Below are 14,534 nucleotides of genomic sequence, written 5' to 3'. Positions count from 1 at the left end.
TTGACTGTTGCAGAGTCCTGTCCTGCAATTCATTTGCCCTACCCCATCCAAAAGCTAGTGGCTTTGCTTTAAAAGCTGAAGTAATAGATTACAATTACTATAGTGTAGTTGTCTTGTCTTCACCATGCACCTTTAACCATTCCCTTAATAATCTGAAGTCTTAACAGAAGCTACTGTTATTATGGTCACATTCATCTTAGGAGTTTGCCCTCTAATGTAGGAGACCTTCTGTAAGACCAACTGACCAAGAAGATGATAAACAAATTACGAAAAACATTAATGTGTCACATTATTTGATTTTTAGCTAATATTCTTCCTTTTTCTCTAAAGTCTACACACTCATTAGAAAACACTGATACTATTTTTCAGATATGCGTTCTAACAAGAAAATAGCAAACTGATACAGAGAGAAAGCTACAAAGGCCCTGCCTGGGGGCTCCATGTGGTATAATGGTCTAGGGGCTCAGGTGGACCAATTTGCAGCCTCCTCAACTCCCTAAGGCTTAGTGCTCATCCTGCCCTATTGATGGCAAACACTGGAAGGATGGTGGGGAAAAGAGACACTCGTCTTATATATACTTGCATATTGCCATAGCATAAAATGAATGAAAAAATATGGGAACACATGTATCTGTGTTCATAGTTTTCTGAAGCCTTCAGTAACTTTATTTTCTTCATTTTATACAGAACTCCGTGTATTCCCTGACAGATTTGTGGTCTGTGTTAGTCAGCTTGAATTTAATCATGATATTTTGGCAAATCAGAATGAAGAATTGGTATGTATAAAAAAATGCCGTAAATAAATAAATCTGCTTCAATGCTGAGTTACTGTAAAAAGTAGAAAAAAGTAGAAAAACAACAGAAGTGTTTTCTGTTGTTATTCAACCATTGAATACTCAGTAATACATACGTTTGGGGACCAAAATTCTTGTGCCTATTTTGCATGTTAATACTGATGCATGTGTTAATTTGTTGTTGTTGTAATCTCTTAGTTCCTGAAGACCCTTGAATATTTAATTTGATCAGCAGTATCTTTTCAACATCAATTTTAAATTAAAAAGCAACACATTGCAAACACTATGATGGTGCTTGGTGATAGTATTCAAATAAAGCAAAATCCACATGTTTCCATTGGAAGTTTTCACTGGGGTCAGTGGCTTTTGAATTTTATTCCATTGTGAATCACTAACATTTTCATGAGAACCAGTATTTCTCCCCAGTGTATTATTTCGCAGCTGATAGGGTTCATTCTCCCTCTCCCTCTTTCCCTCTTTCCCTCTGTCTTTTCTCATGCTAAGCCTTTAGCTCCATCCAGGCCTGTTTCTGTTTCATCAGTTTTCTTCTCATAGAAAAACATAAAACATGCTTAGTGTTGTAGTTTAGAGCTTTGCCTTTTAAGCTTACCATGTACACTTGACAGAGACTCCTTGTATTATTTGTATCTTGCTGCAGTCATGGTTCAATCTACTTACCTCTGTACAAACTTTTTTAATAGTATTAGATGTACAACTTGAAACTTTAACAGAAAAAAAAAATCTAACAGACATTAACCCAGCCTTGAAGTATGACATGATTATTATGCTTCCAAGATAATTTATGGGAATATTAAATTATCCCTGATGTTTATTATTTTTTAATTCATATGAAATTTGAAATTTGGCCTACATAGTCTATAACCAGTTTCTTATCTCATCTTAAACAAATATATAAGGAGACTGTTTCAGAGGCTATAAAAGAGAATAGAGACCCAGGAAAAGTAAAGAGCAGAGAACTTATATTTATATTTAGATTCCTTCTTTTTGAGCAGAGGACTCTTACAGAAAAGCCGGTGTGACCCTTATGTTTCCTCTTCTTCACCCATCAAAAAACTTTACAATGTACATATTAAATGAAATAAATGAAGCAACTTTGGCAAGAAGTAGTAAAAGTTTATCCTTTGAAATATTTCCAGAATGTTGACTTTTCTTAGTAAATTAATAAATTCTTAAATAGTAATGCTGTTGGCATACAGCTTTAATATAATATTGTTTAACTGATTTTCAGAGCAAGAAAGAAACTGATCTGTGGTTTAAGAAAACAACAATTATCTGTGCCAGAAAGTGTTATTGCTTTCAGATGGAATACAGAAGAAATTAGATCTTGTATCTGATATGCAATATTAATACCTAGTATCTTAAATTATTAAGCGGGAATTAAAACATCTCAATATAAATGAAACGTTATCCCCCTTAGGGGCCTTGGTATTTATACAGATGTAAGTTTTCTATAGCTGCTGTTATATAAATCCTATAAGCTGGAGCACTTCCTAAATGTTGAGAATTTTCATTCTGAAAAGTTGACTAGTCTGACCCTTTTACAGTTTCTTTATCTGTAAAGTGTTCGAATTTCTAGCAATAATACTATCACAGCTAACCACGTTATAAGAAAAATGTCATAGACATCATGAGGCTCTTTTCATTGTTTTGGCGGGGGGGTTCTTTTTGGTTGTGGTCAATCTCTGTGTTCATTTTTTCTCTGTGGCCACCTCTTATTGCACTTCACAGATGCACTTTCCCACCAACACAAAAGAGTCAGTGAAGCTCTGTGCACCTTCCCTCCTCCCTGGCCTCTCACCTGAGCACCTCCCCCCTTACAGGCCTCCACCACTTCCTCAGGTTGGCGATCACTAGTGGCTGTAAAATATCCAGGTCAAGTAAGGGGCCCTCTCCTGCAAATTGCTCATCAAGCCAACCACACTGCCCTTCCACCAGAAGTGTCTTATAGCTTAATCCTCATTGATATTTGACCTCTGCCAAGCCTACTGCTCAGATATTTAAGGATCAATAAACAATCCTTCCCTGCCAGAGTTGCCTTCTGCCAGAGAGAAGACATTCTTCTTCCTCTTGATACACTTCAAATGCCCAAAGCCAGTGATGTCAGGCTCCCCTGAGTATTCTTTGAACTTCCTTCAAGCTTTGAATTCTTTTATCAGTTTAAATTGATGTTGGCCTAAGGGCAGGATCCTCTCATTCTCTCTTGGTAGTGATTCTCAAGGAATGTCTGCTGGGCAAGGCCTGGGAACTTGGCTCCAGGAGTAGCTATATTGGCTATAAACTTCAGTTATTTTCCTATAATTGTTTACTTAACTCACTTTTCTACGCCCACAGAAGTGACTGGGAGTGAACTAGTACCTGAGCTAAGGGCTAGGTGCCTTCCTCATGCTGTAGTCCTGGAGGGCACTGATTCTTTTCCTTCACTCCCTCCCACCCCACCCAACCCCATTTGGATCATCAATGTCTCAGTGACAATTTGTTAGAAAATCTGGAAGCGTCTATTCAAAACTGCTCTGCCAAGGAATTCTTTCAGCCTTCAGACAAGAAAGCCAGCTGCACTCAGCTCTCAGTTCTTAAAGGTGGTGCACAAAAGAACCACTGTCCCAGATCAAGCAGTACAAAGGGGAAATCCCCTTCCTTTGCTCCTTTTGGGGCAGAACGAGTGCAGCCGCACTGTCCCCACTCCCCACTACACCAGGGAGGTCTGTTCCCCCTGCAGTCGGCATTTCTCTGTCCACTTCGGGACATTAGTGCAGGGCAGTCCTCCGTGTTGCAATCACTCTGTACAGAGTGCCCATGTGCTAGGGATGTGGGAATTGTGCTGTGTACTTTGGGAAGAAAGGGCATTATTATGAAATGAGTCATTGTATTTTTCTTTCTAGAGTTTCTCATAAGAAATCTCTAAACCCTGGAGCCTCAGTTTTTTGACTATTGCAAGATATGGCGCTGGGGAGTTTTTACCTTTAGTTGTTCTCCTATGCCCCATGTTTTTTTACTTTAGAATTATGAAGAACATAAGGTAAATTTTTATTTCATTCAGCTGTGTTCTGTTCCAGCAATATTTTATTCTTTGCAAACCAAGTCTCTATGTAGAGACTATTGTCTTTCTCAGATGCATAGCCCTGGAACTTTTAGGAAGTTAAAATTGTTAATTTCTATTATTCCTTTATTAAGATTGTATGAATAACCATAGAATTTTATACATATATGGAACATTTCAGGCACAGGGCAAAGCTACTGCTTCATTGTGTGTTGGTTGCAGGCTCTCCTAGTCTCTGGAGGCCACTTCTCATCTACTCTGACCATCACATTTAACATAATTTGCAGAGGGTTAATTCGATGCCAGGAACTCTCCTAGGCACTGGGGAAACAAAGAAAAATAAGAAAATGCTTTTTCGCACAAGGAGCTTACAGTCTAGCAAATCAGGGGTACTGAAGAGTTCCCTGGTAACCTAAAAATATAACTCAAATAGAGCCTCCACTTTTCCTAAAGGTATTTAGTTAGATCCTTCTACCATTCAGAAGGAAAAGCCAAAAATATAGACTGGCTTCCTTACTTTTGAACCTAACCTGTCTTAGGTTCAAAGTCTGTGATCATCTAGGAAATTTAAAAAATGATACATAGGCTGGTGCTGCCTTAAAATGGATATATGCATAACGCAGTGGGTTCTTGGCCTTATACTTCATGTGAGTCGTAGCTGAGACTCGAAAATAGCCTCAGAGGTTCTGCAGAGGGGCCCAATCACACAGGGCTAGGCCCATACTATAGCACCATCTGAATAAGAAGATTACTAAGGTATCTGGGCAAAAGGGACATTTAAGCACCAAATTGGCACTTCTCTTCAGTCAGGCTGCTGTTTAGCATTAAACATCTCCTAGTTTATGAATATAGGATTGAAGTGAAAATTAGTCTCAAGCAATAAACTACCATAGGTTGGGTTATTTTTAGCTTGGCTGTTGTATTCCTCAGCTGTGTGTAATCCAAGCTCTGTGGGCCTTCACCCTCCTCTCAATCAAATGGGGTGGGGCGAGGGTATCAGATTATCTCATCCTTTCTCACACAATTTCTATCAGAGGAAGCAGATGAAAATGTAGCTGAATAAAAACTATAAAATGATTTTACACACAAAAAAGAGCTTACTGTTAGAATTTTTAAATTGTGATAAAAACCATTTAGGGCAGAGCTGTATTTTATTTTGGGAAAGATAAATAGTACTTACAAGGAAACACTTTGGCCTTACATTTTTAGAACAAAAGAAACTGCTTAACAGTTTGTTCACTGGCTTCTATACTCTCCCGATGACAGACTTTTTTAACTTTCATAAGGGAATATTTGCATAAATATAAATGAGCTCATTCAAGACAAGAACTGTTTTTAACATTAAAAAAATAGTGGATAATTTTTCCAGGTTTTCATAATATATTGTAGATTTTAAAAATTCATTATTCTCATTTCTTATTGTGTTTCCTAAACAATACCAGTGGTAAATTACATGGAAGCCATTAAGAAGAGAGTTCTGCAGCACTAGGAAAAGTTTCTTGAATGAACAAAGGCTACTTCCATATTCACATTTTTCAGTGTTCTGAAATTAGTTCTTCCTTAATAACTGATTACCAAAATTGTACAACTAATTTTTAAATCCAGATATACACAAATAAAATAAAAATTACTCAAATTTTTCAGCCCAAAGATAACCCTCTGTTACCAATCAAATCTGTATCTCTCCATACTTCATACTTAAAAAACTGAAGTCACTGTGTATTTATTTTAACTAGGACCCTACTCATTTGTGAATTATGTTTTTGTACCTGTTTTTCTGTTGATAATGATATTTCAAAGACTCCTTATATATAGTATATGTAAGACTTTATATAGTAAGGAAAGTAACTTTTAGCGAGTCTGTCTTTTTCTTTTCAGTCATATGTCATTGCCTAATGATAGGAATCTGTGTCCTCAGCTCTGCTTTCCATAATGATTTCTGCTTTGGATAAAATTGGTGTTTTGTTTTTTCCAATATTAGACAAATAGTTACTTACATTTTCTTTGGGTATTCTTATGGAAATTATTTTAGTTTGTGATGTGAGGTCTTTTTTATTGTTTGTGTTGACCAGCATCATGCTAATTGTGGTCCTTAGGTTTCAAGGACAGCCAAGCTCTCTGCTTCTTCTAATGGACTTCATTGTTAGGGACCTCAAGACCATGAGGCATCTTTAGAGACCAGGCTCTCTTTTTGCCTCTTAGCAGGGGGACTTCACTAAGATCATAAGGTAGTTGGGTTGCCTGTTACACTTCATTTGAGTGTAGCTTAGCTGTGAAAATAGCTGTCAGGTTTCTGCAGGTGGCCCCAGCAAAAGAGGCTGAGTCCTCACCATAGCATCATCCACGTGGGAGGATTACTGAGATGTCCTGACAAGACACAGTACATGAGCACTAAATTGAACACTTCTCTCACATCAGACTATTGTTTAATGTTAAAGAATTCTCATGCCTGACACCTGTCTAGATTGACAGCCCTCTTGTTTTCCTGGCAATTGTGACCAGGTTTCAAGGTCATAATGAGACCAACAGATAATTAAGGAACAGATTAGAGCAGTACCCTCAGCTGGTCCTGTGAATGGGCTGTTTTCCTTGAATGGGGATGGGGACTCTAACAGCTACCATTCTCATCTGCCCTTATATGGACTAGCAGGTGGAGCCCAATGGAAATGCTGGTGATAGGGATGAAGATATTTTTTATGAGTTAGTTTTTCTAGACTATGACACTGAAGATAAGAAAATATATTTCTTGGGTAAAATTTCTTGGATAAAGATTAAGTGTACTTTGACTATTTGTTACAGTAACCTAGGGTTTTGTTCTTCTTTCCTAAAATAAAATTCTTCCAAGTGTTTAACCAATAGTATTCGTGAATGAGATAATTTCATGTTTCATCCCCTGCAAGGAACCTGCCCTTTGCTGAATTAGACTAGGAGGGAAAAATAGATAGGATATATTATAGAATATATCTGGGCCCTCTAATCCTTTGTGATTTTTTTCACATAAGCCTCCTCCTATGTACAGAGACATGTAATGTCTCCTTAATAACCATTTGCATCACAGATTTAATTAGGAAAAACATCATGGGGAATAGAACAAAAGGAAAATATATCAGAGTTAAAATGTGAAAACCTCCCTTTGACCACCGACTTTTCCCTCATTCACTGGAGGATCTTAGACACATCATTTGACTTCTGAGCATCAGTCCCCTGACTGATAAGCAGAGATAAAAATGGTATCTGCCAAGTAATTCTTTCCAAGTTTTCCTAGCAATCAAGTGAAACCATAAATATTAAAATGACTTATAAACTCTAAAGCATTTATGAGTATTAATTATCATTGTCATCATTTTCCTTTTTCCTCAGAGAAGAGTTAATTTAATGCCATGAACACCAGACCAGCAGACTGCTGTACATCTTCCCCTCTCTGCTTGAAATGAGAAAAATACCTAATATTCATGTGTGCACATATTATTTTCCCAAGAAGGTCAGCACCCTCATTTCAGGAAAAACTGAAATACCAAAAGGTTATGATAAGCCCCATATAACTAGCCAGTGTAATGGGAGCTCTGTTAACCAGCATCTAGAGGAGGAAGAAGTATAGAGACCACCCAACTTAAACACCTTTCATTTCCAGTAGCTGCCAGTAGAATCATGATGAGATATGGCTGTGGACGAAAGACTCAGTCATTTCTCTAAGGTAATAGGAATTGGGAGACAGCAGACTTCTCAGGACAGAATTCTGAAAAGCGCATGCTCCTCAGAACACCCACAGCGAGAGTTCAACATGCAAGTGGATTATGTTTGGAAAGTTCATTAGCAAACAGATGATTTAGAATTCAGTACTCATTTTCCCAAGGAAGCGATGTCATGATGGGGATGAGGTTCCCAGACTAGTCCACAAAAGCTGTTACTATCATGAACTGTGAGTCTTGGAAGGAGGGGACCTGACTGTCTGTGTTCAAGGAAAATAGCAAAAGCTATTCCTTCCATATTCCTGGGCAGAGAGCCAACTGTGAGCAGAGTTCTGAAATGAGACAGGCATCTGTGATGTCTTCTCTCTGGCCTTATGCCTCTTTCCCACTAGTGTCCAGGGCTACTGGGAGCCCCTTTCTGATTGACCCTACTCCCTTGGTGCCAGGACTACACCATACCTGCCTCTCCTGTCCTGTCCACACCCACACGCTCAGCCGGGTGAGATATTAGGAGAGAGCAACACCCTGAATGAGGGGCTGGCTACCTTGCTGCCTGTGCTGGCATTTTTTTAGCCTTAGGTCTCTGTTGAGGGGAAGCATTTTTAATAGGCTCCCCCAAAAAAGGTAGGCCAACTCTTCATGTAGACAGTTCCCTCTACTTTTAAATTAGGGATTAACCTATGATTCATAAATTTCTTGAATTTTTTTTTAAATGTTGTTGTTGTTGTTGTTGTTTGTTTTTCTGGCTTTCATCTAACTCTCAGAGTGGTCTGTGAACCCCCGAGTGTTAAATACTGGTCCAGACCCACAAATTCTTCAGAATGCCTTAGGTTCTGTTACAGTTGTATGGCATAGAGACTCAAGAGTGGGAGCTGAGATTGGTCAGAATTTATTTTTAGGTTCTCAAGGGTAGGTGAATGTGAACTGGAAAATCCCTGTGAAATGTGTACTTCCTGCAAATTCACTTCCTTAATTTTTTTTTTTTTTTTGCACACTGATTTCATTTTTAGGGTAACATTTTTTTTCAGCTACTTGTTGGTATTTTCCTTTATTACAACTGTTTCATTATCATCAATTCAAAAGAAAATAACTTTTTTAAAAATTTATTTTAAAGAAAAAAAAAAAAAAACAGGGTTTTCACAACTAACCCAAGCAGCAGCAGCAGCAACAGCAATCCTGGCTTTACTTTCCCTTAGAGTTCCATCCTTTCATGGAAAGACAAGAGAGTGAAGTACTTAGAGGAAGGACTTGAGGTTGGAGTCATATGGAACAAAGCTTGGCCTCTCACTCTTGGAAATGGCCAGATGACTTGGCCTCATAGATCATCAGTGTCCTCCTCCATGAAGTGGAGAAGGTCATGGACAGTATCTTATGGAGACCAGTTTACCAGGTGCTGGTCCTTATACCAAGTCATTTGCTGGTCACCACCACCACCAGCATGGTCTTCAAAGAAATGATTTCAGTCCAGGGGGATTCATGAGGTGTAGCTTTCGGTTTTCATTTCACTCCCTTTATGCTTTAGTTCCATCAAGTCAATACACGTGTATTTGAATGTCTCTCTTTTTTTAATTCATTATTATTCTACTCCCCCTATTCTGTCCCTTTCACTTCCTTATATTATTATCAAATAATTTAAGAAAGAATAAGATATGAATTTTGAAAAAGAGAGTTCTTCCTCATTTTGAAGACATGGGCTTCTACACAGCCATGCTGCATTGTGGTCTTAAGATACTGGTCATTCTTGTATTCATGCTTTGGTCTGCTTCTCTATAACTCAAGTCTTTTATATCATCACATTTCAGAACACGCATGCTCCTGAAAACACTTAGGCGTTTGCACTAAAATATGAGAGTAACTTTTTTTTGCCCTTTGAAAATCAAGTCATAAAGCATTGAAAGTAATTCCAGTTTTATGCTTTAATATTATCGTGTAACCCCTAAATAAGCTGATATTATATATTTACTCTGCTTTTATTGTTTGCAAAGGGCTTTGTTTGCAGAGTGCAGAGGCTGTCACATACAATAACTTATTCAGTACAGCAAACCTGAGAAGAGATTGTATCAGTCTTGAACCTTTTCATTTTCAAGGGACAGGAAAGCCAACTCAAAATGGCTTAGCAAAAAAAGAAGGTTTTTGGCTTATGTTCCTGAAAAGTCTAGACTTTAGGTAGAGCTTGATCAGAACAGAGAATATCATTAAACAGTTCCTCACCCTTTTGGGCTCTGCCTTCCACTATGCTGGCTCACTCTCAGCCTGTATGTGCTGGTTGGTCCTAGCAGCTTAGGTCTTTACTTTCAGGGCAGAAGAAAACAGACCTTTGCTTAGAATGGTATGGGTCATGCACCTCTTTGAGTTAATGAACTCAGTACTCTGATTGATCTGAACTGAGTCACAGGCCTATTTCTGAAGTCAGATGTGGAGACAGGGTCTCCTGAAATGCATGGACATTGGATGGGACTTTGAGTTGTGATTCCTTGGAATAAAATCCAAGTATTGTTCCCAGGAAATAAATAAATGTGTATCCATTCTAGAGATATTCATTTCATCCTTTTTTTTTTTTTTTTACAAATGAGGAAACTGATGCCCAGAGCAGATAAGCCAATTTTCCAAATCTCACAGCTAGATAGTGACTGATCAGGGAGTGGAACCAAGGACTTCTGACTGTCCTCTTTCTACAGCGTCATCCATGACCATGACAGCACATGACTCGTGTGGCCACCAGGCAGGGTGGAGAGTGTTGTGCACAGGGGTAGGCCTTCCAGATCCTGTTCTGCCCCAAACTAAATGTGTGGCCTTAGACACTTCTTGCTCTGTGTGGGTCTTGTTCTTTTCATCTGTAAAATAGTGATGATGTCTTCCCTCTTGAATACTCAGTGAGGACCACATGAAATGTCAGGAAGAGGACACTGAGAATCATGTAAGCTCTCCAGGAATGCAAGGCATCCTTTCCTTTTTTATAAACTCCATATGGTTTGTGAAGTCATCAGATTTTGTCTTCTCAGTAATGTCAAGAAAATTTCTTCAATGCTTTCCAGTTTCCAAAATGTACTTCATATACCTCACTGCATTAAAATTTCCCAAACAAAAATGAAATGTCAATGAGAAACCAACCATCAGGGGATTGAGAAACTGGTGCTAGCAGAAGCCAATAGTGAGTGTGAAATCTTGGATTCCACTTGCCCTAACCTTGTACTCTGCATCATCCTGATTTGATCAGCTCTGGGTGTATGGTTCTCAGCAGATTGTGATCATGAGGAACTGAGAAACAGTAACACTTTGAGTGTGCCCTAAGACTATGTCTATAATATATATACACACTTTTTTTTTTTGTCCTGGGGATTGAATTTAGGGGTGCTTAACCACTGAGCTACATCTACAATCCTTTTAGTATTTTGAGATAGGAAACCTCAACCTCCTGCATTTCCAGGATTATTAGACATTCACCACTGCACCCAGCTATATATATCCTAATAGTCTGTGGATTACCTACTTTTTTTTAAGAGAGAGAGAGAATTTTTTAATATTTATTTTTTAGTTTTCAGTGGGCACAACATCTTTTTTTTTTTTTTTAATGTGGTACTGAGGATCGAACCCAGCATCCCGGCGCATGCCAGGCGAGCGTGCTACCGCTTGAACCACATCCCCAGCCCCAAGATTACCTACTTTTAAAATCTTCTTGGGTTATTAATTATTTTCATTGGATAGTGTATAAAACAGAATCAGAAGAACTGTATGTATTTAACCATGAGAAAACAGATCCAACTCTCAAAAGATAAAGGCAAATAATACCACATTACTATAATTACCACCTTCCAAAAAAATCTTAATAGCACCGAAGAGCTTTTTTTCCCCTCATATCACCTTCATTTGATATTTTGCAATCTTGAAAGTAAGTTTGTTGGGACAGCTCCTAACACAGGTTTTCACCCTTGGCTGTGAAGGTACTATGAGCATACAACATGGGGTGGGCTGTGTGGTACTGGAGAACTAGGATTTACTGGTGTACCCACAGGACTCTTGGAGTCATCAGTTGCTTGCTACCATGGCTCCAAGAATCTGCCCCATCAATTCCACCCTCAGGTAATATTGATGTCCTGGGCACTGAGGCACATGCTAGAGAACCAGCTACAAGAGTTTCTCAGCAGAGGCGATGTTTGTCAGGCCTTGGCATTGCCATCTCATGCTGTATGTCCATGTGGAATCAGGCTGGCCAACAGCATCGGCCATGGACTGTGATAACAGTAACAATACTAGCCTCACTAGCTGTATTGAGGATTCCTATTGGTGAGTGCCTGTTTTTCTCTGCTCCTACTTACTGTAGAATTTTTTTGAAGTGTTATCTAGACCTGCACTGGCCAGTACTATAATCATTGGCTGCATTTGGCTGTTGAGAATTTGAAAATATGGCAAGTTAGAAATGATGTACTATACCTATATAATGCACACCAGCATTTTATATAATATATATAGTATATAAAATATCATAGACGTGCTATATAAAATGTCTCAGTATTTTCTATATTGATTAATGTTACATTTTATTTATTACATTTAATGTTATATTATTATTGAAATTAAATTTCACCCATTTATTTTTGCTTTTTTAATGGGGCTATAGAAAACTTCCAGTTCCTTGCATAGTTCACATGTTTCTACTGCAGAGTTCTGGTCTCCTTTATGTCACCACTTCCTTCACAACCTTGTGTCAGGTAGGCTTGGGTCCCAGCACTTCACCAAAACCAGCTAGCTTATGTCTTGGACTTCTTCCATCTAGTGGTCAGTTTTGACTCACAGCCACTCAGTGTATTCTATACAGTTGTCACTTTCATTGACATTTAATTTTTTTTTAGTAAATAATTTTTTATTATTTATTCTAATTTGTTATACATGATGGCAAAATGCAATTCATTTCATATTACACATATAAAGCACAATTTTTCAAGTCACTGATTGTTCACAAAGTATTTTCACATGATTTGGTCTTCCTATGTGTACTTCGGGTAATGATGTCTAACTCATTCCACTATCATGCCTATCCCCTTGTCCCCTCCCTTCCCGTCCCTCCCCTTTGCCCTATCTAAAGTTCCTCCATTCCTCCCATGCTTCCCCCACCCCATTGCCATTATGAGTCACCATCCTCATATTAAAGAAAACATTCAGCCTTTGGTTTGGGGGGATTGGTTTGCTTCACCTAGCATTATGTTCTCCAACCTCATCCATTTACCTGCAAATGCCATGATTTTATTCTCTTTTAATGCTGAGAAATGTTCCATTGTGTATATATACCAAAGTTTCCCTATCCATTCATCTACTGAAGGGCATCTAGGTTGGTTCCACAATTTAGCTATTGTGAATTGTGTTGCTATAAACATTGGTGTGGCTGTGTCCCTGTACTTTCATTCTTCCCTTGCCTCTGGGGACCTCTTATTTTCTCAATTTTTCTTTTTTCACCCATAGTTCCCTCTTAGACCCTTGGCTGAATCTTCCTTAACTTATCAACTTCTTTTTCTCATGCAAACTTATTCCTTGATAAAATTCATCCTAACCCATCATGGCATTAAACACCTATCCCAGGTTGGTATCTGCAACTCAGACTGTCCTCTTCTAGAAACCTGTACCTTAACTGTCTGCTCACCATCTCCACTTAGATATCCAGGAGGATTCTAAAAGTCCTTGTGTTTGTGCTGCTGTAACAAGATGCCTCATACTGGATAATTTTAAAAAGAACAGAAATGTATTTCTTACTACTCTGGAAGCTGGGAAGTCCAAGATCAAAGTGCCATCAGGTCTGTAAGCTAGTGAGGGTCCAGTCTCTCCTTTCAAGATGGCATCTTGTTGCTACCTCCTCCAGAAGAGAAGAATGCTATGTCCTCACATAGTGGAAGGCAGAAGGGCAAGTGGGGCAAATTTGTCCTGTTAAGTCCTCTTTTGAGGGCAGAGTCCTCATGGCACATCCTAAGGGCTCTACCTCTTAATACTATCACAGTGGCAACACCTGAATTTTAGAGGGAACACATTCAACCCATAGCAACATCTAAAACAGGTTTCTTGGTTTTATTTTCCCAAGCCTGCCCCTCCTCAGTATTTTCTTCCAGTGACAGATGGCAGCTTCCTCTGTGCATTTAGTTATTAAAACCACAGAACTTGGATTCATCCTTTACTTTTCTCTTCCCATAACTGCCATGTCCAGTTCACCTGCACATTCTTTTGAGCCTTTCTTCAAATTATATTTCCAGTCTGAGCACTTTTCTTCACCTTGTGCTTCCTCCAAGACCCATCATCTCTCAGTGAACTATTGCTGTGTCTTATCATGATCCTCCTGCCTCCGTCCTTGTCCCTCTACAACACCCAAGGTGAACCTTTTAAAATGTCGTTTTTCTTTTCACAACTTTCCATAGGCATAATATCATCTTTCTCACTTTAATGATATATCCCATCCTTAAAAAGCCATTTAAGATTTGTCCCTCTACCACTAGTACTTGCACACACCCTTGCCCTGGTTTACTCTCCTGTCCCTCTGACCCCTTGCCCTGGTTTACTTGGCTGTCCCTCCACACTTCCAGGCATATTCTGTCCTCAGGGTATGCTCTTCCCCATATGCTCATGGAGCTTGTCCTTCGCTCAGATCGCTGTCCATAACTCACGTTGCAGCCTACGCAGCCTTCTCTGAACACTGTATTCAAAATAACACCTCATGGACCTTTAGATGTGTGTCTCTCCTCATAGCATGGTCACCACCTGACACATTCTATATTTGTTTCTTATCTCCCTGTTGGTGGAGACTCCATGAAACTAGGTCTTTTTCTGTGGGTCCAAATCTTTTTCCCCAGAGGCCCAAGTTGTGAGTAGTTCAGAGTTCAGAGTTTTGCTATATTGGATCATTCTGCTGGATTCTGCTCAGTTTTTAATTTCATGTACCCTTAGAGCAGAAGTTCATTAATTGCTGGGTATAAGCATCACTGGGGAGCTTGCTTAAAATGTATATACCCTGAC

The 14,534-nt window shown here is 38.9% G+C and overlaps 1 protein-coding gene across 1 annotated transcript in view; it reads left to right on the top strand.

The window, feature by feature from the left end:
• Nucleotides 1–14,534, top strand: part of Slx4ip (SLX4 interacting protein) — a 191,935-nt gene that overhangs the window by 166,891 nt on the left and 10,510 nt on the right. Inside the window, exon 6 of the mRNA XM_026385833.2 lies at nucleotides 688–776. Coding sequence (XP_026241618.1) covers nucleotides 688–776 — 89 coding nt within the window. The remainder of the gene's footprint in view (nucleotides 1–687; nucleotides 777–14,534) is intronic.

Source organism: Urocitellus parryii, chromosome 6 (assembly GCF_045843805.1).
Source record: "Urocitellus parryii isolate mUroPar1 chromosome 6, mUroPar1.hap1, whole genome shotgun sequence".
Classification (NCBI taxonomy): Eukaryota; Metazoa; Chordata; class Mammalia; order Rodentia; family Sciuridae; genus Urocitellus; species Urocitellus parryii.
Note: the sequence above shows the minus strand (reverse complement) of the source record. Positions and strands in the feature narration are given on the sequence as shown.